This window comes from Vulpes vulpes, chromosome 2 (genome assembly GCF_048418805.1).
Source record: "Vulpes vulpes isolate BD-2025 chromosome 2, VulVul3, whole genome shotgun sequence".
In the NCBI taxonomy this organism is placed as follows: Eukaryota; Metazoa; Chordata; class Mammalia; order Carnivora; family Canidae; genus Vulpes; species Vulpes vulpes.
In genome coordinates, this window is record NC_132781.1 from 56,147,052 (window position 1) to 56,173,926 (window position 26,875).

Consider the following 26,875-nt stretch of genomic DNA (forward strand, 5'->3'; position numbering starts at 1 on the left):
AGAACATCTTCTCATGTGCTTGCTGGCCATGTCTATGTCTTCCTCTGAAATTTCTGTTCATGTCTTTTGCCCATTTCATGATTGAACTGTTTGTTTCTTGGGTGTTGAGTTTAATAAGTTCTTTATAGATCTTGGATACTACCCTTATCTGATATGTCATTTGCATATATCTTCTCCCATTCTGTAGGTTGTCTTTTAGTTTTGTTGACTGTTTCTTTTGCTGTACAGAAGCTTTTTATCTTGATTAAGTCCCGATAGTTCATTTTTGCTTTTGTTTTCCTTGCCTTCATTGATGTGTCTTGCAAGAAGTTGCTGTGGCCAAATTCAAAAAGGGTGTTGCCTGTGTTCTCCTCTAGGATTTTGATGGAATCTTGTCTCACATTTAGATCTTTCATCCATTTTGAGTTTTTCTTTGTGTATGGTGTAAGAGGATGGTCTAGTTTCATTCTTCTGCACATGGTTGCCCAATTTTCCCAGCACCATTTATTGAAGAGACTGTCCTTTTCCCAGTGGATAGTCTTTCCTGCTTTGTCAAATATTAGTTGACCATAGAGTTGAGGGCCCATTTCTGGGTTCTCTATTCTGTTCCATTGATCTATGTGTCCCGTTTTTGTGCCAGTGCCACACTGTACTGATCACCACAGCTTTGTAGTACAACCTGAAATCTGGCATTGTGATGCCCCTGGCTCTGGTTTTCTTTTTCAATATTCCCCTGGCTATTTGGGGTCTTTTCTGATTCCACACAAATCTTAAGGTGATTTGTTCCAACTCTCTGAAGAAAGTCCATGGTATTTTGATAAGGGATTGCATTAAATGTGTAAATTGCCCTGGGTAGCACTGACATTTTCACAATATTAATTCTTCCAATCCATGAGCATGGAATATTTTTCCATCTCTTTATGTCTTCTTCAATTTCTTTCAGAAGTGTTCTGTAGTTTTTAGGGTATAGATCCTTTAGTTCTTTGGATAGGTTTATTCCTAGGTATCATATGCTTTTGGGTGCAATTGTAAATGGGATTGATTCCTTAATTTCTCTTTCTTCAGTTTCATTGTTAGCGTATAGAAATGCCACTGATTTCTGTGCATTAATTTTGTATCCTGCCACACTGCCGAATTGCTCTATGAGTTCTAGCAATCTTGGGTCAAGTCTTTGGGTTTTCTATGTACAGTATCATGTCATCTGCAAAGAGGGAGAGTTTGACTTCTTCTTTGCCAATTTGAATGCCTTTTATCTTTTTGTTGCCTGATTGCTGCGGCTAGAACTCCTAGTACTATGTTAAATAGCAGTGGTGAGAGTGGACATCCCTGTCTTTTTCCTGATCTTAGGGGAAAGGCTCCCAGTGTTTCCCCATTGAGAGTGATATTTGCTGTGGGCTTTTCGTAGATGGCTTTTAAGATGCTGAGGAATGTTCCATCTATCCCTGTATTCTGAAGAGTTTTGATCAGGAATGGATGCTGTATTTTGTCAAATACTTTCTCTGCATCTTGAGAGGATTATACAGTTCTTGTTTTTTCTCTTGTTGATATTATCTATCACGTTGATTGTTTTTATGAGTGTTGAACCAGCCTTGCATCCCAGGGATAAATCCCACTTGGTCACAGTGAATAATCTTCTTAATGGATCCTAATGGCTAGTATCTTGTTGAGAATTTTTGCATCTGTGTTCATCAGGGAGATAGATTGGTCTATACTTCCCCTTTTTGGTGGGGTCTTTGTCTGGTTTTGGAATTAAGGTGATGCTGGCCTCATAAAATGAGTTTGGAAGTATTCCATCCCTTTCTATCTTTCGGAACAGCTTTAGTAGAATAGGTATTGTTTCTTCTTTAAACATTTGATAGAATTCCCCTGGGAAGCCATCTGGCCCTGGCAAAATGGGGGTTTTAATAACATCCAGTGGCTTTTTTGTAAAAATGGGATGTGACTACAAAGTCCCATAGAAATGTGAATTTTAAGGTAACAAGTCTTCAGAATGCAAAAGTAAAGACAAAATTCTCTTCTGGAAAGAATGAGATTCAAGACAATATGCAGCTGTCCACTCTACAAAATAATAGAAAAGGTTTCTTTCACTTGAGATGGGAGTTGTCTTTGTGATTATTCTGCTGGCCAGGAAGCATGTTTGAGATGGGTCAGAGGGCAGCTTTTCCCTGCTTGCTGGGCCTCAGAGAGGGTGAATCCCTCAAAATGAGGAAGGGGAAATTTGATCAAGGGCTCTCCTGAGCTGGGAAAAGGAGGGTAGCAGGTCAGTCCTGCAGCATGAGTCTGTCAGGCAAAGAGGAGAAAGGGCACAGTCTGGGAGCTCCAGGAGCAGGCACTCCAGAATGCAAGCTTAAACCTTTCTTTGAGGACAATGACATCCCCGGATCCATCCTAAACTGTGCTTCCCAGGGGAGGAAGGAGGAGCCCGGCTCCACATAGCTCCAGCTGCAGGTACTGGGTAGGAAAGGCAGAGATGCTGGAGGGAGGGATCAGAGGTCTGGAGCCAGGCAGCCAGCTGAGGCACCATGCAACAACCAGGATGGATCTGTGGAAGAAGTGAGTATTCCTTGGGGATCCTTAGAAACACATCGGGTGGAGAACTGAAAACAAAAAAGTCTGGATTTCCTGCATGTGGAATGGAAATTTTTCAGTTGGGCATGAAAGGAAAGGATTACCCTTAATGCTGGTGAACTTAGGGACAGCTACATGATAATGTGGTCACCCCAGAACTGGGAGCCAGTGGACCTGGTCCTGGGGTGGTGGTGGCCACTCTGGTCCATGTTCTGGGACACAGAAGTGTTGTGGGCATAAGCCAGCCCAATCCCGCCTGTATTCTGTTGGTAGATGAAAAGAGCACCGTGCTTGCCCTTTCATCGTTGCTCTAAGGGGGCCTCAGCTCAAATACACAGTGATTCTCAAAGGCAAAGCACAGGGAAATGCCATTTGTTTCTATCCGGTGTAAGGGACATGCTCACTGATAACTGTTTTATGTCTTTCCAAGGTCCTGCTCTAAGATGAATTATTTCTAATTCATTAGAAATAATGAATAATGAATGGGTGGCTCAGTTGATTGAGCATCCAGCTCTTGATTTCGGCTCAGGTCACAATCTCAGGGTCCTGGGATCGCCCTATGTCAGGCATTCAGCACAGAGTCTGCTTAAGATTCCCTCCCTCTGGCCCACCTCCCACCTCACACATGTGTGTGCGTGCTCTCTTTCTCTCAAAAACAAATAAAATAAAATAAAATAAAGTAAAATGAACTGGTTTAAAATGTTTTCCCTCCCCCTCTAGCAATTTCTGAAATATAGTGACACAGCGTGGGCTTCTGCATGGCCCCCTACCTAGCCTTCCCTCTTCCATCCTGATCTCCTTGAAGCTACTCACATGCTGCAGGCAAGGTGGCACGTGTTAAATACAAGCCCAATCTGGCCTTGCCCTTGCTTTAAGCCCTCCATGGCTCCCCACTGCTCTTAGGCTCTTAGGAGGATCAAGGCTTGAGCTCTTCACTCACAGTGTCTGGGCCCCAGGTGATCTCACCCTTCCATTCTACTCCAGCTGCTTCTCAAAATACCCTCCCCCTCAATTTCAACTCTCCAGCCAGTTTTTCCAACAAACATGTTTTTCCCCACTTCAGGGCTCTTGCACAAGCTGTTGTCTTTGTCTGGCATGCTCACCTCCTACCTCTTCACCCAGCTTATTCATCCTTCAGGGCTCTGCTCCAGAAAACCCTCCCTGGTCCCCAAGACTGGGTCAGGGCCCCTCTATCTGCTCCTTTGTCTTTCCCTTCATTGTGCTCAGCTCAGCTAACTTTTAGTTTCTTGTTCACTGCTGGTGACTAGGTCTGGCCTGTGAGCTCCACCAGAATAGAGAGAGAGGGTGTCTGGCTCATCCATCACCTAACAAAAGTGCCCATCCATCATTCAATGGCAAGCACTGAGAACACATTGCCTTGCAAAGGGGTTGGCACATGTTGCCCTCAAGCTCAGAGTGTGAGCCCCTCACTCACCTTGCTGTTTGGGAGGCTTTTGGGCATCGGCACAAACACTTCTTTCTGAAAGTCCTTTTGAGGTCAGTTTGTTTAAACTCAGAAACAATTTCCCTTCATTTTAAACTTCAGAGTCCATATATGAAAATAAAGACTTACTTTATCTATGGAACGGTTTGCTGGTTTGAAGGAATACTTTAGGTTCTAGAAATTTCCTTCATGTATCAAAGTCTGGGTAAATTTACCAAGAATGTCTAAATGTTTTCTTATGATTCAGAACTGTCAGAATGCCTAGTATCTGTTCCTTGAGAGATCCCAATTTTCTACCCTGCCTATAGATACTTTTAGAATCAGCTCTAAATATTTTAAAATCCATTACATTCTTAATTTTATGTAGCTATTTCCTGGAGGGAATTACAGGTAGTGAAAATCAAACACCCTCTAAGTCAATAAAGCTGTTTAGAAACAAATGGTAGAGCCATTCTTCACAGCCCTTGGCCTGCTTTTATTACTACTGCAATCTGAATTGGGTATGAACAAGGAGTTGCCATCAGATCAATTTAAGCTGCAAATAATTGACCTATTTCCCACCACTATTTTTACACTTTGAAGTAACTGGGAAGAAACTTTTTCAGACCATCTTATTTTTAAACTGTAGTAAGTTTTCCCTCAGTGTTTTTTGAATTATGTTTCACGAGAAACAGTGCACCAAAGTGCAGCCAACTGGCCCTAAAATTTGCATGCAAAGGAGCTGGACTACATACTCACAGCATTACTAATACCAGCTGGCACTACGTGAGGGCACTTTTTTTTTTTTAAGATTTTATTTATTTATTCATGAAAGACACAGAGAGAGAGAGAGATGTAGGCAGAAGGAGAAGCAGGCTCCACACAGGGAGCCTGATGTGGGACTCGATCCTGAGACCACAGATCACGCCCTGAGCCGGGGCAGGTGCTCAACTGCTGAGCCACCCAGGTGTCCCCGTGAGGGCACTTTTATAGGAAGTGAGGGACACACGGGTAAAGAGTCCTGAATAGTCCCAGGCAATCAATTAGCACAGAACCTTCCAGAGACGTTTAGGAGGTCATTACAAAAGTAAACCCTATACTTGCCATTAGAGGCAAATATCTGCTGGAGCAGCGCTCAAGATCTCCAGCGACAGAGGCAACAAAGCATCAGGAAATATCAGGGATTGACCTCAAGTTCCTCCGAGAGAATAACTCCCTCTCCCTGAGGGAAAGACCTACAGTGAGGACTTTGCCAAAGGAAAAAGAAATGGTTTCAGACATTTTTTCCTACATTGTACTTTCCAGGAATTATGTAACTATTCCCCCTGCAATAAACAAATCCAGCCCTGGGACAGGCTGGGTTTCCAAGAGGAACCAGTACTGAAACCACAACCTGGATGTGGGCAGGGTCTGTCCACAGGGATCTGATGGGCAGGTTGGGCCCCAGTTGTCCTCAGGACCATGAGCCCTCTCAGCCTCAGAATGGGATCCTGCTTCATTCTTTCTAACGAAACTGTAATGCTCTCCCCATGGTAAGCCCCTGCACACAGTCCTGAGAATGGAAAGCATGTTGGGGTCACCTCCTGTTCTCTTCCTCTTGCTCGTGTATGTCAGGGAGTCATGCTGCAAGGAGCATGAGAAATGCAGCCTGACTGACTGAGGGGAGTGGGAAATTGCCATCAGGCTGGAAGCACAGGGGCAGGGCAGTTAAGCTGGGTTCTTGGAGGTAGAAGCTGAAGTGCTGTGCCACACTGAGGCCCACACAGAGCCTCTCCACTACCTAACTCCAGGAAGAGGCAGCTGAGATGAAGCCATCAAGGCCAAGAAGGGCCACAACTCCAGAAACTCAGGGCTGGCACAGGCTACATGTCCACTGCAAGTGCAGACCCATCCTGTGGCCTGACAAGAGCCACTGGGTAATGCATGAGGGGCCTCTGGCTGGTGGCCCAAGGAGGTGACTCATATACTTGGTCTGATTACAAGGGACAGGGGTCAGAAAGGGGAGACAGTATTGGTCCAGTTTGCTCTCAAAAGCCCAAAACAGCACTGCCTTGAGGTCCAAGAACGGAGAGTGTCACAAGAAAGAGTCAAGACAATTCATCCGCCTTCATTTAGTGTCTGGTGGAGGCTACCCTCAAGTCATAAATGGCAGGGGACACACAGGTAGCAACTGCCAGGGAGGAATAGGAAAATAATGACCTGGACAGTGGAGATGGGGCATCAGGAGAGGGCGGTGTTGAGAGCTTAGGGCTTACGGCCAGACAATGTGAGCCAAGTCCTGGCTCTGCCATTCTCAAATTATGTGACCCTAGGCAACCTCTCAGCGCCTGCTTATTCACTGGACCATTATGACCATTCATTGAGATAATGCATTAAAATGCCTAGCAGAGTGCCAGGCACAGAAAGTAGACAGTAAGCAGCAGCTCTCATGATCATTCTTAGGAAAAGAGAAGAGTCCATCCTTAACAGTCCAGAAGCACCTCTGCTAGGAGGACCACCAAGCTTGCACTAGGCAACCCCCTCATCCTAACAGTATCAATGTCATCCCTCAACTGATCAGCCTCAGGCAAAGTGGGAATGGGTTTGTGAGCTATGCACATCAACATGCCCTCCCTCTGCAGATCTGAGGTGGGGATTTGCAAATTAAGTAGAAAGACACTGCAGTTTACAGTAAGTCATAAGAAAAGACAAAGAAAGAATAAAAAAGCATAAAAAAGAAAGCACAGAATCGTGTTTGATTCAATAATATGGCATAAGAATAAATGAATATGTAAAAGTATTCCCCTACTAAAAGGCAAGGTCTCTCATATTGGGTCCAACTAAGTGGAGTTTTCAAAGATCACACTTAAGGCAATCTAAAATATCCAATCCCAAAATATAGTCAAAGATTTATAAAATGAATACAAATGAGAAATTAAAGAGATTTCACAGAATTATTATCGAAGAAGTAAAGGCAATTAACAAACAGAATCAAGATCATTTTGTATGGGACACTTTACCATACATTTCCAATTGTTATAAACTACTATATACTAAATAATGTAAGGCGGAAACTATTGGAAATGCAAGGGGAGTCCAACATTTATTTCTGTACTTAATAGACTAAGTTATCACAAGTTAATCATTTAAATACTTTAATGAAGTTATAAGAGTAATTTGCAAGATTACTCTTCTTTTTCAGCACCCATGAAGCACTTACAAAAAATGATCTTATATTAAACTACAAATGTCAAACATTTGTTAAAACCTAGAAAGCATTTATGCCACATATCCCAAAAACCATGTAAAAAAAATTAGAAGACTGTTTTTAAAACCCAAAGCTGCTCATAGCAGTGTGATGTATCATGGCCAAAAAGTGAAACAATTAATGTGCATCAAATAAATAAATAAAGCATGGTGTCCACACAATGGAATGTTATCTGACAATGTGAAGGAATGAAGTAGGGATTATGTTCCAACACTTGGAAACATGATACTAAAGGGGAAAAAGCCAGTCATAAAAGACCATATACTGTGCCATTAAATTTCCATGAAATGTCCAGAATAAGCAAATCTATATATAGAGAAAGTAGACTGGCAGTTGCTGAGGGCTGGGAGTGAGAGCAGAAGAGATCTGGCCAGAAGGAAAAGGGAGTAACCGCTAACGGGCACAGGGTTTGTCTTTGGGATGATGAAAATGTTGCAAAATTGTGTTGATGGCTGCACAATTCTTTGAAAACTACTGAACTGGACACTCCAAATGGATGGGACATAAATTCTAATCTCCATAAAGCCACTTGAAAACAAGAAGAAAATTCGAGCCCTTAAAAAATGAAAAAAAAAAAAAAACACTTCTTTAACTATTACTTGGATAAAGGAAAAACTGAAACTATAATCATAGAACATTTAAAGAATATCACTGAGAAAACTATCACAAAACATGCAGCAGCTATCAGGGCAAAATGTATGCCCTTAACTGTTTTCCAAATTAAAGAGGAGAAAGTAATATTTATACAAATGAGCCAATAATACAACCAAAGTAGTTAACAGAAACAACAAAACAACATAAGGAAAACAGGAGAGATGAACTATAATAGACAAAAGCAGAAATTCCATATTTCATCAAATTTAGGACATCATTCTAAAACACACTGTCATTTTATGTATAACTAAGAAAAACCACTGCCAATTAAACAACATCACAATGCTTTGTTTGCCATCAATTGAAAGATGCATCCCAACTTCAGAGGTGCTAAAATGTGGAGACAAAAAGCACATTTTAGGCTGACAGAATATAATAAACTAGAAAGCAGAAGGACAACGTGACTGATAAATACAAAGTCTAATTCTCTGGGAAGACCAACAGACATACCTCTGACAAAGTAAACGAAAAAAAGAAAGAGAAAAAAATGCAAACTATCAGCAATGCAAAACAAATACAACCATCCACACATAAGAGGCTAAAATTTATAGGAGAATATTATATAAAACTATGGTCAAAGAAAACTAAATGAGAAAAAGAATGCTATGCAAATACTTTTTAAAACTTGGGTCAAGTGGACAATTTTCTACTAAAATTAAATTTCCCAAAATGACTTTAAAAAACTTGAAAACAGGGGTGCCTGGGTAGCTCGGTTAAGCTTCTGACTCTTGATTTCAACTCAGGTCATGATCTCAGGATTGTGGGATTGAGCCCCACATTGGGTTACATGCTGGACATGGAACCTCCTTAAGATTCTCTTACTCCTACTTCCCCTCCCCCACTCGTACTTGCGCTCTCCCTCAAAAAAAAAAAAAAAAGGAATTAGAAAACAATATTCATGGAAGGCATTTGTAAGTTATCAAAAACATATCTCCAAGAAATTAACACTAGATCTCTGAAAATATTAGGGAGCCACTTTTATAAAACTTTAATTTCCCTCGTTATTAGTACTATTTTTAGGTCATAAAAAGGTGTAAATACTTTTTCATAAAATTAGCATGACCGTGAAACCCAAACTACAAGAAATATTTTTCACCTATCAAATTGGCAAAGAAAAAAATGAGAGCGAGAGAAAGGAAAAGAAAAAAAATCCCACACAGATGAAAATACACGGTGTTTGTTTACGTCGAGAAAATGTAAGTTGCTACAGCCTCTATGGAGAGTGTTTTGAAAACAAAAATAAAAAAGCAAAATTCTACATACATTTTGACCCAATAATCACACTTATAAGAATTTATTGTAAGAAAATAATCATAACTATATGCAAAAGGTTTTTGCATAAGGATGTTCCCTGCAACATTTTAATAACAAAAATGTAGAAATAGGGATCCCTGGGTGGCGCAGCGGTTTGGCGCCTGCCTTTGGCCCAGGGCGCGATCCTGGAGACCCAGGATCGAATCCCACATCAGGCTCCCGGTGCATGGAGCCTGCTTCTCCCTCTGCCTATGTCTCTGCCTCTCTCTCTCTCTCTCTGTGACTATCATAATTAAATAAAAAAAAAAATTTAAAAAAAAATGTAGAAATAACCTGTCAATATTAGCAAATTCAAGTTTGGCAAATCCATGCATATGGGGTTGAGACATAGTATAGAAATGTAGGTAATAACATTAAACATTCACTATAACATGGATTTTTATATGTACCCAAAAAATTAAAGGACAGGATGCAAAACAGTGATTAGATCTATGTGGGATAATAAATATATGAATTTTCTTCTCCTAATTCTTGGCAATGAACATGTATTATTTACTAATCAGAAAAATCAATAATTATTGTAATTTTGTTATTACAAATCTTATGGAATATGCTAATAACTCCCAGAGAACCAGAACAGAAGAGTTTTGGCCTGGGTTCCCCAGGTTCAAGAAGATATGGATGAACCATTAAGTCTTGTGACCCTTCTAGATTGTAGGCTGGGGAAGTGTGTGATTCACAGGTTACTTATATAAGAAGCAGAGTATCCCTTGTTTCAAGGCCCTCAGTGAGGTTCCCATTCTTGGGAAGTATCAAAGACCTGTTCCAATCCTAGGAGCTAACCAATTACCTCTTTATCCATGGTCCACACTGCTTCTAGAAAATTTCTCAACTAGAAACTTTGTAAAAACATCTTATTTGGCACTGAGAAGGTTTCTTAGTAAATAATAAGCCAATTCAGTCTCCTACCTAGATAGGGAATACTGGGAACCATCTTCAGGCTTCGAATATATTCCCGGGTCCGCTTGTAATTATCTTCTTTAGACATCAGGTAGTCCAATTTCTCAAAGGTGGTCTTGTCTTTCCGATTCAAAAGCTGAAGTGAGAAGAAAATACAGAGTATGAGAGAGAAGTGAAATAAACCAGAAGCTTTAAAAAAAAGGGGGTAACTGTGCACAAAGACTGAGTGAAACATCCAAAACAACGTCTGCTGTGTGCCAAGTCCTGGGCACAACTGATGATTATAAGATGCTGTTGTAAGCAAAAATGGAAAGTTTGATGGCCTTGATTTTGTCATTTTTCACAGAATCTCACACTTGGAAGACATCCTCCATAGTTACCTAGTCACAATTCTAAATGATACCAGAATACCCTGCACCAGTACCTGCTTCCGTGGGTGCGTAGAAACAACAGCAAATGGCTTACAGGGTGAAGCCCATTATAGACGAGAGGTCCCCCAGAGTTACTGCATTGCTACATCAGGTCTCTCCCTGGTCCATAGCTTCTGGCTCTTTCTTCAGTATCGTCACCACTGCCAAAGGCCCAGGAAATTAGACATGGCCCACTCGTGTACGTTGTGCCCAGAGCCAGGCCACCTCGCCAATCTACGCTATCCCAGATTCCCTGTAGTTTATAGCTGTGTCATACTTATGCTATAATTTTTTAATCTTTTTTTTTTATGATAGTCACAGAAAGAGAGAGAGAGAGAGAGAGGCAGAGACACAGACAGAGGAAGAAGCAGGCTCCATGCACCGGGAGCCCGATGCGGGACTCGATCCCGGGTCTCCAGGATCGCGCCCTGGGCCAAAGGCAGGCGCCAAACCACTGCGCCACCCAGGGATCCCCTTATACTATAATTAAAAGAAGCCAAACTTCTCTTTCATATGCAGTCATCTACGAGGTGACTTAGTTAAGCAAAGTCAAGATGAACAGGTACCCACAGCCACAGGTACATAAAGATCCTTTTTGATGGAGGTCTCTAGTATGTAAAGCTTGGTCTATAGTATGTAAAGCTGGGTCATCAGTGAAAAGATGGTCACTGTGCTTAAGGAGCCTTCTTAATAGGAAGGAATAGAAATCTGAATTCCTGCTTTTCTAAACTTGATGCTAAGGACTCATGTTGTGGTTGTCCTGCAAGTTCCAGGTTAAGACCCAGTGCAGGAAATGGCAATAAGGCTCCTTAAATAAAATGGCTTTGAGGATAGGAGTCTAGGCTGGGAGACCAGGCTTCACAAGAGGATGTGGTCACTCAGAGAGGGTCACTCAGAGGGTCACTCAGAGAGGGCTGGCTTTGGCATGGCATGTGGCTGACGTTGGGAGCTCCCCCAAGTTTAGCTTCCAGAACCTAGTGCCTCTGGGATTTGAGATCAATGGCTGATCCCAGCAGGATATATGGGGCATCCCTGGACAAGCTTGGTTTGGAGGCTCTGATGGTCTATGCAAAGATGTGAGCCTGCAGCCCTGCCACATCCACCAGACTAAGTAGGCCAGTGTTCAAATGCCCTGTCATGCAACATGGAAAAGTGGAACAGTCACTGTCCAGCACCAGGGGATGCAGGCCTTTTGTACTCAAGTAACCCCTTTGGGTTTAGTACAAATACAGTGCAATTCCTAGGACCTCGGTTTGCAAATCCCTGACTCAGGCCATGTCTGGTACATCAGAGAGCCCAAACTGCTCTGAGCAGGCCCTGCCCATTACCTTTATCCTTGGCATTCAGGGTCACAGAGGATGCAGCCAAACCACAGCCCAGCTAAGCAGTGACAGTTTAAGGACTTCAGGGAAGAGAGGCAAAGAATAAGCTGGGAAAAAAGGTTCCAGTGCTGAAGAAGTTAGAGAATAAATAGCAAGCTTTTCTTCCCCCACTGAGAAATTCAGGACACACGAAAGAAGAGATGCTACACAGATGTTAGGAACAATGGTTGCTCAACTGGCTTGTGAACTGAGGCTGCTCTTCAATATCATGTAAGCAAATGCATTTGCTTTTTGTACACCACAACGTCTAACTCATCTGACCTTTACAAAGCCCGGTGACAAACACGGGGCCAAACCAGCAGGTTCAACATCACAGAGATGACGTGACTTGTCTGACAATCCTTGGGAATGTGACTCAATAGAGGAGAGGGGTGTATATTACAGCAACATGGCAAGCAAACAGAGACCAAGAACCCAGACAAATAAATAAATTATGGGCAAGGGAAGTGTCAAGGAAAGCTCTCCATAGAGAGGAGTACTTGAAATGAACACTTGAGGATGAGAAATTCACTAGAGAACAACATACACCCAGATCAGAACCGGATACTCTAGCTGTGAACTGCTCCATTGTAAAGCTGAGCAGATTCCTCACTCTGTTGCCCAGGAAGTCATTACTAAATGCAACCTAGAACCCCTCTGAATTCATCCAGCAGTCAAACAAACCCCTGTTATCTGCATCCCCTGCAGTTGAGCCATGCTGCCATCCAATGCTTACACCACTGGTTCTCTGGACCCCATTCGGGGACTGCCCATGTCTCCCGCCAAGTCTAGCCCAGCTGTCTAGCCTGTCAAATGCTTCTATGCAAGGTACCACAGAGGTGATCAGCCTATCATCTGTGTCCTGACAGATGAGTATGACCGGGCCACTATAAGGTTAAAGACCTGGGGGATGTTCCTGAAAAATCACCCTGCACAGTGACTTCAAACCAACAACTGGGATTCTTTAGCAGAGTGAGAAACGAAAGTCAGCCACATTTGTGTGCTCCCTAAATTTAAAACCAGACTCCTCCAGGTCACACCTCCCTCTGTTAACCTTGCCTCTATACACATACTTCCTACCAACCCCCTCACGACGCCTCCCCACCCTACCCCACCTCCACCAACTACACATATTCACACACACATCCAGAAGGGCTGGATCTGGTTAACTTTACTCATCTGCTCCATTCTGTGCCCACAGATAAAATTCAGGATGGCATCAGATTTCTAAGTAGTAATGCACAGGATGCCAGAAGACTCAGAACATCTATTTCCCATGCATGTATTTGAAAACTACTTGAGAACCTCTTCTAGAAAAATAAAGGAATAAACCAAGTAAAGGAAGGTATGGGATATAGGAAACAGTGGAGCCAATCCAGGAGTAGTAAATGGAGGCTCTGAGATAACAGATAAACAACAGGCCTTCAGAATGACTGGTTCACAGAGTATCAGCCCTGGAAGAGACATCTCCAGAGAAAGAGATGACTCACATTGTTTAGGGTAGAAATAGATCTATTTATTATACATAATAAGAAAATTAAAATAAAATAATTTTAAGATTTTTATATATTATCTAAAAATCTTGTAATATACTATAAAATATGTTTATTATACACAATAGATAAAATAATCTAAAAATTATATACTTACATATTTTACATAATTTTATACAATTATATATATATATACATATATATAACTATATATATATAGTTGAGCCTTGAATAATATAGGGATTAGGGAGCTGATCATCCACACAGTAAAAAATCCAAATGTAACTTTTGACTTCCCCAAAGTTTAACTACCTATTGTAGTTAACAATATCCTATTGTTGACCAGCAGCCTTACTAAAACATTAATAGTCAATTAAAAAATATTTTGTATATGTATCATACATACACAACTCACGACCCTGAGATAGACCTTAGCACAACCAAAAGTCAGATGCTTAACCAACTGAGCCACCCAGGTGCCCCAGTAACATGAGTGTTTCTGAAGAAAAAGAGAAGGTATTCAGGGAAACTACACCAACAATCATCATATAAAGAAGTCAACAACCATTATCTAGAGTGAATGGATCAAGAAATTGTAGCAAAAGCACATTGGTGGAAATGTGACAGAAACTACCAGAAGAAACCACTAAATAACTGGAAGTGGTTGCCTCTGGGGAATGAATGGGGTATAGAAGGACAGATCAACGAGTCTTAGTTGTTTCACTAAGCCTTGCCATACTTAGTGATTTTTTAAATTAATGTGCATGTATTATGCTGAAAAAAATTTTTAAGACTTATTTATAAATAACAGCATTTATTCATGCATGTTTTAAACTTTTATTACAACTAGAGCCACAAACTGAAAACCTCATGTTAATCGAGGATCCTTGAGATTTCAGACTTTAAGGGAAGCCTCAGAAAGGAGCCATCAAAACTATATAGAAGAACATAAATTACTTCCCTGCCCGAGTCAAGCAAATACTGAAAGCGTTCATGCTCAGGAAAAGAGGTTAAGAAAATAAGATCAAGGAAGAATTCACTAAATACAACAGGCAACTTCACTTCTAGCAAAGCTGAGAAGCCCTGAGGCACCCTGAGATTTCTTCCACAATATTTATAATGACTAGGATTAATTGTGCAATTACATGTGTCTCACTCAGCAAACAGCAAGTCCCATGAAGACAGCAGCGATGCTGGCTGTGTTTGTACCACCATTCCCCAAACCTGGTATGGTTCTCAACACAAACAGCACATTGCCTAAGTATTTGTTGAATAAAGAATGGAGAAACTAAGAATAACTTGAAAATTCAAATCCTTATAAAATTCTGAAAACTCCAGTAACTGTTCAGTAAAAGAAAAAAATAAAAGCCAGGATTATGTACTATTTACAAACCACAAACAAGAAGAAACCATTTGTTAAGCTATGTGATGAGGCCAAAACTATACTGAGAGGAAAATGCATGGTTTTAAACTCTTTTCAAATTAAATGAGTGAGAATATAAATGCACTAAACATTCAACCCCAGAAGCTAGGGAAATGGGGAAGAAGAGTAAGGGAAATCAATTAGTAGATAAAAATAGAAATCAAGGGACTTCTGGGTGGCTCAGCTGGTTAAGCGTCTGCCTTGGGCTCAGGTCATGATTCCAAGGTCCTAGGATTGAGTCTGCACTGGGCTCCCTGCTGCCTCTCCCCACTGCTCATGCTCTTTCTCATTACCTCTGTCTTTCAAATAAATAATAATAAAATTTTTTAAAAAAATAAAATAAAATTAGAAATTGATTATGTTATAAAACTAAATGCCAAAGTAGACCCAAGAACTACTTTTTATATCAACAAAACAGATAGACTTTCTCTACAAATAGGGCAAAAAGCAAAAATATACAACATTAGGATTAAGAAAGAGTCTGTGACCACAGATGCAAAGTACAGTAAAATCGCAAAGTGAAAATCAAACAATACTGATATTACATAGGGACATCTGGGTGGCTCAGTGGTTAAGCATCTGCCTTCAGCTCAGGGCATGATCCTTGAGTCCCAGGATCGAATCCTACATCCAGCTCCCTGCATGAGCCTGCTTCTCCCTCTGCATATGTCTCTGCCTCTATCTATCTGTGTGTGTGTGTCTCTCTCATGAATAAATAAATAACATCTTTAGGGATCCTTGGATGGCTCAGTAGTTTAGCACCTGCCATTGGCTCAGGGCATGATCCTGGAGTCCCGGGATCAAGTCCCACATCAGGCTCCCTGCATGGAGCCTGCTTCTCCTTCTGCCTGTGTCTCTGCCTCTCTCCTTCTCTCTCTCTCTCTCTCTCTCTGTCTTTCATGAATAAATAAATAAATAAATATCTTTAAAAAATAACATCTTTAAAAAATACTGATATTTCATAATTTCATGATGCTACATGTCAGCTGCATGGGATAAATGGGAATTATAAACCACAGGATCAAAAGCCAGGAATATCACAAATCATGGTCAAATGGGTTGCTCGGAAATTTCCCTTATCATACACACTCTGAGAACCTACATGTGGCACTTGTATTCAACTAATGATGAAAACTTTCCTCATCTGGTAAATAGTTCAAATCTGGGAGCATCTCCATGGAGGAAAAAAGAAAAAGTCCCTCCAAATCCTCTCTATGAGGACATTGGTATCTTGTTCCCTCGCCTTGAGAGAGTAACATTTCTTGATACGTGGAAATGCTTTTCAACAAAGAGCCTGTTGCTCCAAGTATGTTAAAACTGGCTCAAAATTCTATTTCAATTCCAGTGTCTACTGTTGGTATGGAAAGAATTTTTAGTGCTGTTGACAATCTATGGACCAATGGATTCATCAGACAGAGTATGAAATGAATAAGGAGTAAGGCAAGGGCACTTAGGAGAAGTCATTTTTACCTCTTTTGATACAAACTATCAGTTTCTGAAAAACAAATAAATTACCAAGTCACATGTCTAATGAAAACTATTAGCAATGGAGCCTGTCATTAAGTAAAAAGAAGGGAAATTTGTGACTTGGAAACTTAGGAGGTGTCGGGGCTAGCTTGTCTCCACTTGTCTTTGACTAAGGCTATGTGAAACTCTGTACAGGTAGAAGTTAACTTGTGGAAAATGTAGTCATGCCAATAATGCCTGTCCACAGAAAGGCAAACTATGTCTCAACCAATGTCACTGATTTTCACCCAGGGAATACTAGTTTTGTACCCATTAAAAAATTTATTTTGGCATTCCTTACATAACTATGAAAGTATAGTGTTCCGGATTCTCTTTTGATAACATCTTATTGGTTTTAAGATCTTATGGGTTCTCTCACTAATTAATGAGTTAAATAAAATCTTTGGCAAGTATTCATTTTATATCTGTGTGAGTCATGAATTCACCTTTAAAGAAAACTTATCCTTTAACAGTTTACATGTACACATACATATACATACACATACATTCACATACATACATATGTAATGTATAATCTTATAGGAAAATTTTTATCATGTGTTTCCAAAAATTTTGCTACATTTTTATCAATTGTGCTCATAGTAACCCCAGGGAGAAACTCTCACAAAGCCCCAAAAGTAGAGCCAGAAGGTTAAGATTAGTCCCCAAATGGAAGTTTGCCAAGGGCCCATCCTTGGTCTAGGTGGGTGAGGAGTCAGGCATCAAGTGTATATCCCCATTTGCCCAACCTGGCTGAACAATGAAAAAGGCCTACTAAGACATGAAGAGTCAGAAATAACACAAGAGGACTCCAGAGAGAACAAACTCCATTTGAGGAGGACCTTCAGGAAGAGGCAGTCATAGAAACAAGTCTTTAAGGATTTCAACCAGCAGAGACAGGGCTGGAGAGGCCCTCAAAGCCAGAAAAAAGAAAGCACAAACAGTGGCCTGGAGGTAGGAACACTCAAGGGAGCAACAGCATAGCAGACATGTTGCTTTGGACAAGACTGGAGAGGTAGATGCACTGCTATGTCTACTGCAGCATTATTCACAATAACCAAGATATGGAAGCAAATTATAAATCTATCAACAGACAAATCAATAAGGACAACTAAGTATTTACATATAATGGAATATTACACAGCTATAAAAACGGATGGGGTTATGCCATCTGTGACAACAAGAGTGGACCTACAGAGTGTTATGCCAAGTGAAATAAGTCAGATTGAGAAAGACAAATGCCATATGATTTTACTCAGAAACCAAATTAATAGGGATGCCTGGGTGACTCAGCGGTTAAGTGTCTACCTTTGGCTCAGGGCATAATCCTGGAGCTCCGGGATCGAGTCCCACATCGGGCTCCCAGCATGGAGCCTGCTTCTTCCTCTGCCTGTGTCTCTGCCCATCCCCTCCCCTCTCTATGTGTCTCTCATGAATAATCTTTAAAAAAAATCTAAAAAAAAAAAAAAAAGAAACCAAATGAATAAACAAAGAAACAAAAAGCAGAATCAAACCTATAAATACCAAATTAATGGTTGCCAGAGGCAAGGGCATTGGGGGGGGGATGGGCAAAATAGGTGAAAGGAAATGGGAGATACAGGCTTCCAGTTATGTAATGAATAAGTCACAGTAACAAAAGGCCTGACATAAGCAATATAGTAAATGATACTGTAATAAGCATTATATGGTGACAGCTTGTAGCTACACTGGTGGTGAGCACAGTATAATGTATAAACTTGTTAAATAACTATGATGTATACCTGAAACTAATGTAACATTCTATGTCAACTAAGCTCAAATAAAAAAAAAAATCAATAATAATTTTTAAAACACTAGAAAGGTAGTAGAGAGATAGAAACTCGCCGCTTGGCAAAGTATGTTTTTAATGTTGCCATTTGTAAACCATGGACAAATGATGACCATTCTGATTACCTGTTCTACTCTTCTGATACTTCCAGTCAACTTGTAAACAGGATATCAATCACAAGCAGCTAAGAGTGAACAGCAAATAGTAATCAAAGGGGAAAGAATGAGCTGATTGTGGCTGTGTACGAAGAGGAAATTCCTTTGGCCAACTCTTGCATCTCTTCCGCACATGACTTCGGGCACTAAGTTGCTGTGTTGCTGGCGGTAACAGATGCCCCACTGGCCACAACTGAAAGGTTTATGGTTTGTTTTTTGAGGTCAGGAAGTAGGTGTGAAGTAGGTACGAAACCTTTCAATATTTGCTGCTGTTGCCAAAATGCCTCTACAGTGTCCTCTACACTCTGCAAATATGCTCACTCTACCTGTGAGCATTCTTTAAGCACCACACTCTCAAATATAAGTTTCCCTCAAAAAAAACACCCATCGAGGCTTTCCAATCCTCTTATCCCAGCTCTGCATCTCCCCTGACTCTCAGGGACCGCTGGAGTCCAGAGTTAGGAATCCAGATGATGGTTAAAAATTGGCTGACAGGGGCGCCTGGGTGATTCTGTGGTTGAGTGTCTGCCTTTTGCTCAGAGCTTGACCCCAGGTGCCAGGATTGAGTCCCATATCGGGCTTCCTGTGGGGAGCCTGCTTCTCCCTCTGCCTATGTCTATGTCCCTCTCTGTGTGTGTCTCATGAATAAATAAATAATTTTTTAAATGGCTGACAATATATGCATTATTATAAAACTGGGGGTGGTGAATGAATGTTCAAATGGCAGGTTAAAAAGAATGGCATCAAAAAGGTTATATTGGAACTTCTCACTTTGGAGGAGTGGTGGGTGCAGAGACTCCAACCAAGCAAGTGGTGGGGGAGTATGAAAAAATGGTCTTTAATCAAGAAAGTGAAGACACCAGAGCTGTTCTGAGGTGATCACCCCAGCAGTGTTGTGACTAAGGGCCAGAGTCCAGGAGCAAGAAGAGCAGCCCAAAGATGGTGATGATCTCAGCTCAGAGATAACCCGGCCTGGCTCATTTGAGAATGGTCAAGGAGAATCAAAAATAATGCTAACAACAATAACAGCAGCAGCTAATACTCACCCAACACACTTCCCATGTGCCAGACAGTTCTAAACATTTTTTCAATTATTTGCTCATTTAACCCTTACCAAAGAGGCAGATCTGAGGCTGAGCCTGGGTATCTGATTCAAGAGTCTGCTCTTTTTTTTTTTTCTTAAAGATTTTATTTGTTTATGCATGAGAGAGACACACACAGAAAGGCAGAGACAAAAAAAAAAAAAAGAAAGAAAGAAAGAAAAGAAAAAGGAAAAAAAAGAAAGGCAGAGACACAGGCAGAGGGAGAAGCAGCCTAATGTGAGGACTTGATCCAAGGACCCCGGGATCACAACCTGCGCCAAAGGCAGACACTCAAACACTGAGCCACCCAGGCACCCAAGAGTCTACACTCTGAATCTCCAGGGGACACTGCCCCTCATTGCTTGGCCTGGGGTCCCCACACCAATTCAATTCTTGTATACTTAGACCCCACAGCTGCCCAAGGTCCAGGCTAGGGTGACAGTTTCCCATAGGTGACTTTTTTTTACTCATGCATTTATGGGGCTCAGGCTGGACAGAGATTTTCTGATGAGTGACACTTGAGGGTTCTCGGGTTCCTATGCGTAGCTGAGTTCCAGCCCCCCATGCGCATGGGGCCTGCAACCTGGACTCTCCTCCATACACACATTAGAACCCTAGTGCCAGCTGCAAAGCCTACACACAGTGGTCTCTCTCAGTTGTGCTCACGGTCCTGACTCTGAAAACACACTTTATTTCTAGCACATGGTGACTTTCCTTTCTTGGCTTCTAGTTCAGCTTTGCATCTTGGTTCTTAATTTGGTTGTATTTTATCCAGCATTTATTTGTGTTTGTATGTTTGGAGCTGGCAATCGGGAGGGAGGGGCTTATTCCCCGTCAGCTCAGTCTACCATATTGCCTCAAAGTCCAAAACACAATCTGCTAAGAGAGTCTTCTGGCACTCACTATCACTTCCTGGAAACCAGTTTGATTTCAGACATGCCAAGCGTGAGCTGTCAAAGGAACATGCAGCAGAGGGCTGTGCAGGGAGGCGTGGGAACACGGGTCTAGGACTGTGGAAGGATGCCGAGCATGAGCTGAGGAGATGGCCTCTACTGGGCACAGAAGTGATAGTGAAGCTCTCTGTGCCGTGGGATCCACAAGGAATAGGAAGTGAATGAGAGGGCAGGAATTGGGGTCAGAGCCTCACAGAATATGTCTATCCAGTGGGCAAGAGGAACAAAAGCAGTCAGGGAGGATCCAGCTGTCAGAACAGTGAAGAGAGGCCTAAGCCAAGGAAAGGAGATTTTTCAAGAAGGGTGTGATGAAGCATCCAATGTTATGGGAATGTGAGGAAGGTGAGGGTCAGCAGAGTTCATGACTAGGACTTTCTGAGGAGCAGCGCAGGCACAGCTATGAGGAAGGGTATGAGAATGAGTTATTAGAGGTGCAAACATTGGTTTCCTCTGCCCTCCAACTCCTCACCCCTTCACCCACTTTGCCTCCCACCTGAGCCAAGGCTCAGGAAAGCCCGAAACAGGCAGCCTGTGCCTACCACCACCTTCTCAACAACCTCAAAGGAGGGCACCTGAGGCACTACATTAGACACAAGGAGCAGAGGCACTTCCTGAATAAAAGACTCCAAAGTCGGAATTATGTGAATGCCACACATCTGCCTTCTTAGATGTTTGTGAAGTAACTGTTCTCCAAACTGCAGCGCTTGATCAACCTGTGGCTCTCAATGTCTGGAATCAGAGCCCCGCTCCTGGGAGGCTCCTTTCCAGGTCTCCCCACCCTGCAGACCAGGCCACCTGGCCCACTGGCTGTGATTCCCCCCACTGCTGCAGATGAGTCAAACTGCCTGGATCAATTCAGTAGGAAAGAGCAAATCATGATAGGAACATGCAGAGAGCCAGCAGTGTGCTTCTGTGTGTGTGTGTGTGTGTGTGTGATGTGCAGCACATGACTAGAATTACTGTAAGGAGTGACTCACCCAAACTCCAGGAATTCCATACCCCCAGGTCACTCGTGAATAAGTCAGCCTCCTCCTGGGATCACTCTGATCAGAGAAAAAGCTTCAGCATCGTCCCAGTTGCTCAGGCCCCAGACCTAGAAATCCTCTTTGTTCCTCTTTTCTGACATCCCACCACACAAACCTACCAGGTCTGTCTCCTCATTTCCTGTCTACTGCCACCTCCCTATCCCAACCAACATCACCTTGCTTCTGGATGCTGCCTGGACCTCCTGATCAGGCCCCATTTCCCATCTTGGCCCCCTGCACTCCTGCCCAGTTTGTTTTCCACACAGTAGCAACAGTAATTTAAAAAACAAAAAACGAAAAGCAGCTGTAAGCCAGATCACGTCTAGCTCCTGTTTAAAACCCTTCCCTGCACCTGAAATAGAACATGACTCCTGTCCTAGGCTAGAAGCCCTTCCCAATGGGCCCACTGCCTGTCCATGGCATCTTGCACCAATCTCCTCCTGGCCCACAGCACCCCTGCCACACTGGCTCTGAGTTTCTTGATGGCATCAAGTTTTTTCTCACTGATTCTTTGCACTGGCCGCACCCTCTTCCTGGCATGGCTGGTTCCTTGTGACACTCAGGTCTCAACTTAGCTTGGTCTTCCTTCTCAGAAAGGCCTTCCCCGAAGCCCCAGACCGCAGAACACCCACTCTCCTGTCTTGGTCTCCCATGCCACTCCCATCCCCATCTGACAACTCTTTGCTCACTACTTCACACACTCAACAAATGTTTATCCAATACTTCTTATCCCAGCAAGATAGGACACGTCTTGCTCCTCCCTTAATAATGTGTCCACCTCCTCTGAATAACACAAAAGCCCATAAAAACAAGCCCCTTGACCAGAGCCTCAAGGCCTGGCATGAAAGAAGAATTTGGTAAATATTGGATTTGTAAAACGAGTGAGAGCTGCATGGTAGTACGTACTCAGGAAATCAGAATTGACCAATTCTGTCTTGCCTACGTCGCATGGCCTTGAAGCAGCCAGTATTCCAAAGAGGCCCCATGCTGGGATGAATCAGATCCTGCCTATGTTTTCCCAGGCCAGCAGAAGGTGAGTTCCTCCCTGTTTGCACATCAGCCAGCATTTATCAGGGCCTACTATGGGATAGCCTGTGCTCCGGGTCAGTCTATGATCCATGCCAACTCAGTCAACTGCTGGCACTCTGCAGCCAGTCATGGCCAGGTCAACAAGCTGCCCTGCCCTACAGCTAACAACCAACTGGTCCCTGCTGGAGTTCATCCATGGTGCAACCAAGTGGCAGGCTCTGCCCACACCCATAACTCCTTTCTGTCTAGATTTCCCAGATATCCAGGGTTTCAGTGCAACTTCAGGGACAGCACTCAGGGAGGACCTGAGTGCCAGCCTCAGTTCTCCAGCCCCACTTCCCACACAATGCGTGTGCCCCTCTCTCCCTGCCGTGAGCCCAGCCAGATTCCAATATCAGCCTGCATCACCAAGCCACCCAGAACACTGGCCAAGAACATGGAATACACACTCCAGCAAGGCAAGGCTGTGTCACACCAGCTCCAGCACTCGCCAGCCCTGTGATCTTCGTCAAGCCACTGCACCTCTTCGAACCTCAGTTTCCTTCTCTAAAAAATGAAGAATCCAGGGGTGCCTGGGTGTCGCAGTCGGTTAAAGCATCCAACTCTTGGTTTTGGCTTAGGTCGATCTCAGGGTCACAAGATTGAGCCTCATGTCAGGAGGCTCAGTGTGGAGTCTGCTTGGGCTTCTCTCTCCCTGTCGCTCTGCCCTCCCCACCTCCTCTCTAAAATAAATATGTCAATCTTTTTTTTTCTTTAATGAAGACTATAAAGGCACTGATCACCTGGGCTACTATGGTAGTGCCTCCTGCGCTCCTGATCCTCTTGGCTCTGTGGGCCCATGAGGTCTCTGTAATACCAGGTCAAGGGAAAAGTGGGGAGGGGGAAACAGCTCTTTTTTGGCAATACTTCTATGGTGAATCTCATTACCAGAAATAACAGCAAAAGAAGGATAATATCTAAGACAACAGATAAACACAATGCCAACAACAAGCACACACCCAGCGGGGTGCCACACCTCTCATCATGAAGGCAGGCAGTCTATGAGGCAGGGAGAGGCAGATCTATGGACAAAACCAGAGTAGACATCCTGTGTGCTTGTAGCACAAGGTGTGGAGAGAGTGTCAGAAAGAGATGCAGCCACTGCTGATGCCACTGGGCTGGGGTGATCTGGATGAAGGTGAAAAAGGATGAATTTGGCCCCCTCCATATCTCAAATGCTCTGTGCCAACCACTGTCCTAAGATCAACAGGATAGGTGGGTTGAAAGGTGGCTTGCAAGACTCCCTGCCCTCACCAACTGTATAGCTTCAGTGGGTCACAGAGAGTTACCACATTGCTGATGATAAGGTTTGTGCATGTTGAGAGTCATAATTCATCTCTCTGAGTTTGCATATAGCTCCCAGCAGTCCAAGAAACAGTAACAGCATCTAAATAATGGAAAATTCATTTGAAAAAGACTCTCTAGGGAACTTTTGAAAAAAGCCTCATGGCTCAAATGGACTCAGGGACTCATAAGCCTGGCAACAATGGGAGAGACCAGTGGCTTCTAAACTTGCTTTCAACCTCCCAAACCAAGCTCCACTGAAATTTACCCAGGAGCCCAGTCCATCAAAGTGATGCAAATGGAGCTGCTTGGGTGGAAACAGTGCCAAGGTGGCAGGTCTCTCCTCTCTTCCTCCTCTCTCCCAGCCCCTGGTGGCCCTCAAGGCAGCTCCACAGAACCCTTGGGGCTCCACGAAGCACTGACGTAAAAGCACTGATCTAGGCCAACCACTGAGTAGAGAGAGGAAAACAAGTCCCACAGAAGTCATGCTCTGAACAGTGGCTGAACACAAACCCAGTTTCTGACTCTGGGCTCAGACTTCTCACTCCACTTTGCTAGGGCTAGGTCTATGGAAAATTGTAATTTAAAAAACAAGGCTCATTTCTGATCACCTACAACATAATCCCTAAGTGTCTTAAAGGTCCCTGAATTAGCCAAGTATGAAACTGAGCCCAGCCCCGTAGACTGGCAAAAAAAAGTTCGGAAATGAGTTGCAGAAGCACAGCTGACAATTCTATATAGTTTCCTTCAGTTCCATGGGACATAAACAGGTCTTGAAAGGCTTGGGCTGTGTGGCTGTGGGAGACCCTGGACCAGGCAGGCCAGGAGGTGAATGCTAATGAGCTATGGAAATAGCAATTACTTCCCTCATGTCAGGCACTGTGCCAAGCTAAGGAGGATAAAGAGGTCTGAGATATTTTTAAAGTATTTTTACAGCAGAAAAACTTTCCTACAGACTCAATTATATAACTATCAGACTCCACCTCTGAGCTGAAATTATCCATGGCCTTCAGGAAAAAAAAACAAAACAAAACAACCCCTCTCCCTCCCTTTCTTCCTACATGAGGGCTACAGGTTTCTCCAGAGACTCTTAGCTATATGGCCAACCACTCAGGGCAGCTGTGAACTATCAGCCCAGAGACCTTCCCAAAGGCAATTTGGAGCCTATCAGAGAAGAATGCCAGCCAAGTGGAGGGCCAAAGTCATGTCACTGGCCCAGCCACCACACGTGATGTTTTAGGGTCCAGGAAGGTTCACTCAAGAGGGCTCCAACCCCAGCCATGTCGGCATCCTCACAACTTCCTTGTCCTGAAATGGGGCTGAAGTCCCCTGAAGGAGACAGGATGCCCAGGAAACCCACAGTAATCTTCTGTCACTGGCAAAGGGCAGACAGAGGAAACCTTCGGGGCTCAAGGAATGAAGAACTCTACTAGTGAAATGAGAGCCAAAATCAAAGGGATTAACTTACAGCCCAGGTTTTTGTCAGCCTGAAGATGGGTGCACTTTGTAATGCTGATACCACAGACATGAGAGAATGAAGGTTGTTGAGTTCTAGAAGTTTCTGAAAAAAGATATGGAATAGATTATTTTTCTGTTATTAACAACAGAACAAAAACATGCTCAACTGTTACCAAATGTCATATTTATGAAATTCAATTATACTTAAAAATATCTCATGTAGAAAATATAGTTCTATGGAATTCATAGAAACCATATGCTCTTCTTTCAAACTGTCAAAAGGTGAGTCTGCATCAAACACAGTTGCAAAAGTTTATAAGCTGACTAATCTGGTTGCTGGACAGAAATGTGGCTCAGAATAAGGTTTGATAATGCCCTTTATGTACTTTTGCAACGAATCAGAACTGTCCCAGCAGGCTTTTGTAAACTGAGGCCTCAGCTGTACCAACAATATCCACGTGGGTCTTCTGCGACTACCTTACATCCCAAATGAGGGGCTGAAGGAAGATGCTACCAATCTGTGTGATCTCCCTCAGCTAAGAAGACACAGCTCTAGCTTCTCCATCACTTGACCATGCTCCTTTGAACCAGACCCCACGTTAGTGAGAACATTTGCATTCAATTCAGTTTCACACAAGTTCCTCACCATGGAAGACAAGAGTAGGGGACAGCAAAGGATAAGTGCAGAAAGATATAACTGCTCTGGTTCGAAGTTTGGTGCTGAGGGAAACATAGTGGGACTAGGGTTCTGCTTCTCATTCTTGGAAGCCAGTGAAGTTTGGACTAGCAAGCGGGCTCCATGGAACAAACAGACCTGGTTCTAATCCCAGCTCCCAATATCTACGTGAAATGCAGTGAGTTAGCTAAGACTTGGCTGGCTCATACCTACAATGAGGAAGATAACCACAGCACGCACGCTACAAGGAACAGTGTGTGCAAAGCGCCAGACTGGCACCTGGCACCAGGGTGAGTGCTCTGTGGCTTGCGGGCTGCTCATCCCTTGTTGGGAAGACTTCTCCCCTACTCGTCCACCTCACTTGTCTTGGGTACTACCAAGCTCACATGCCCCCCTCCTCTAGTATGTACTTCCTGACCATGTTCCTAAATCTAGGGAGCTTAGGGCCCCTGACTATGCATTCCCACAGCAGTCTATGCATGTCCTTAGTACACTGGCCTGTAGTTGCTTTTATCAGCTTCTCTTTCACCCATGTGAAAGAGACCATGTGACCATGTCCATGGTCTCGGGACCATGTGTTCCCAAGAGCAGGGGTAAAGCTCTATCTGCCATCATATCCCTAGTGCCTCATACAGCACACAGTAGGGCCTAGTGAAATTGAATAAACAAATAAAAAGCCCTTATGCCTAGTCCTTACAGCTCTGTTCCTACTCAGAGATTTCTCCTTTACCATACAAGTTAGTATTTCCTTTCTTACATCTTTTAACAATCTCTGATTGTTTCCTGTGTGTAATAACAGATTCTCTGAGAGGACTGAATTTCATCCTATGTATCTGAATTGCTATGCCTGTCACACAATTTCTCTTAGAGCTGAAGGTCCTCTGGGAGATCCATCCCTCTCATTTCATAGATGGGAAACCAAGATCCAGAGGAAGGAGGGATCGGTACCAGAACACACTCAGGGCACAGTGCCAGTATGATGAGCCATCACAGGAAGATGGCAGAGGTAAAGGAGGGCTCATTTTGGATTCCTTGGAGAGGCACCACAAACTCATTTCCTGAAAGCACTGGAGGGCTGGAACTTCATCC

General features: G+C 43.1%; 1 protein-coding gene across 26 annotated transcripts in view; it reads right to left on the reverse strand.

The window, feature by feature from the left end:
• Nucleotides 1-26,875, reverse strand: part of RALGPS1 (Ral GEF with PH domain and SH3 binding motif 1) — a 291,129-nt gene that overhangs the window by 147,157 nt on the left and 117,097 nt on the right. For all 26 annotated transcript variants that reach the window (XR_011999844.1, XM_072748577.1, XM_072748581.1 and 23 more), the window contains exons 8-9: nucleotides 25,121-25,213; nucleotides 10,095-10,221 (exon numbers count right to left, since the gene is read on the reverse strand). Coding sequence is in view for 25 of the 26 variants with exons in the window: in XM_072748577.1 (XP_072604678.1) it covers nucleotides 10,095-10,221; nucleotides 25,121-25,213 (220 nt within the window). In the remaining variant the exon portion in view is untranslated. The remainder of the gene's footprint in view (nucleotides 1-10,094; nucleotides 10,222-25,120; nucleotides 25,214-26,875) is intronic.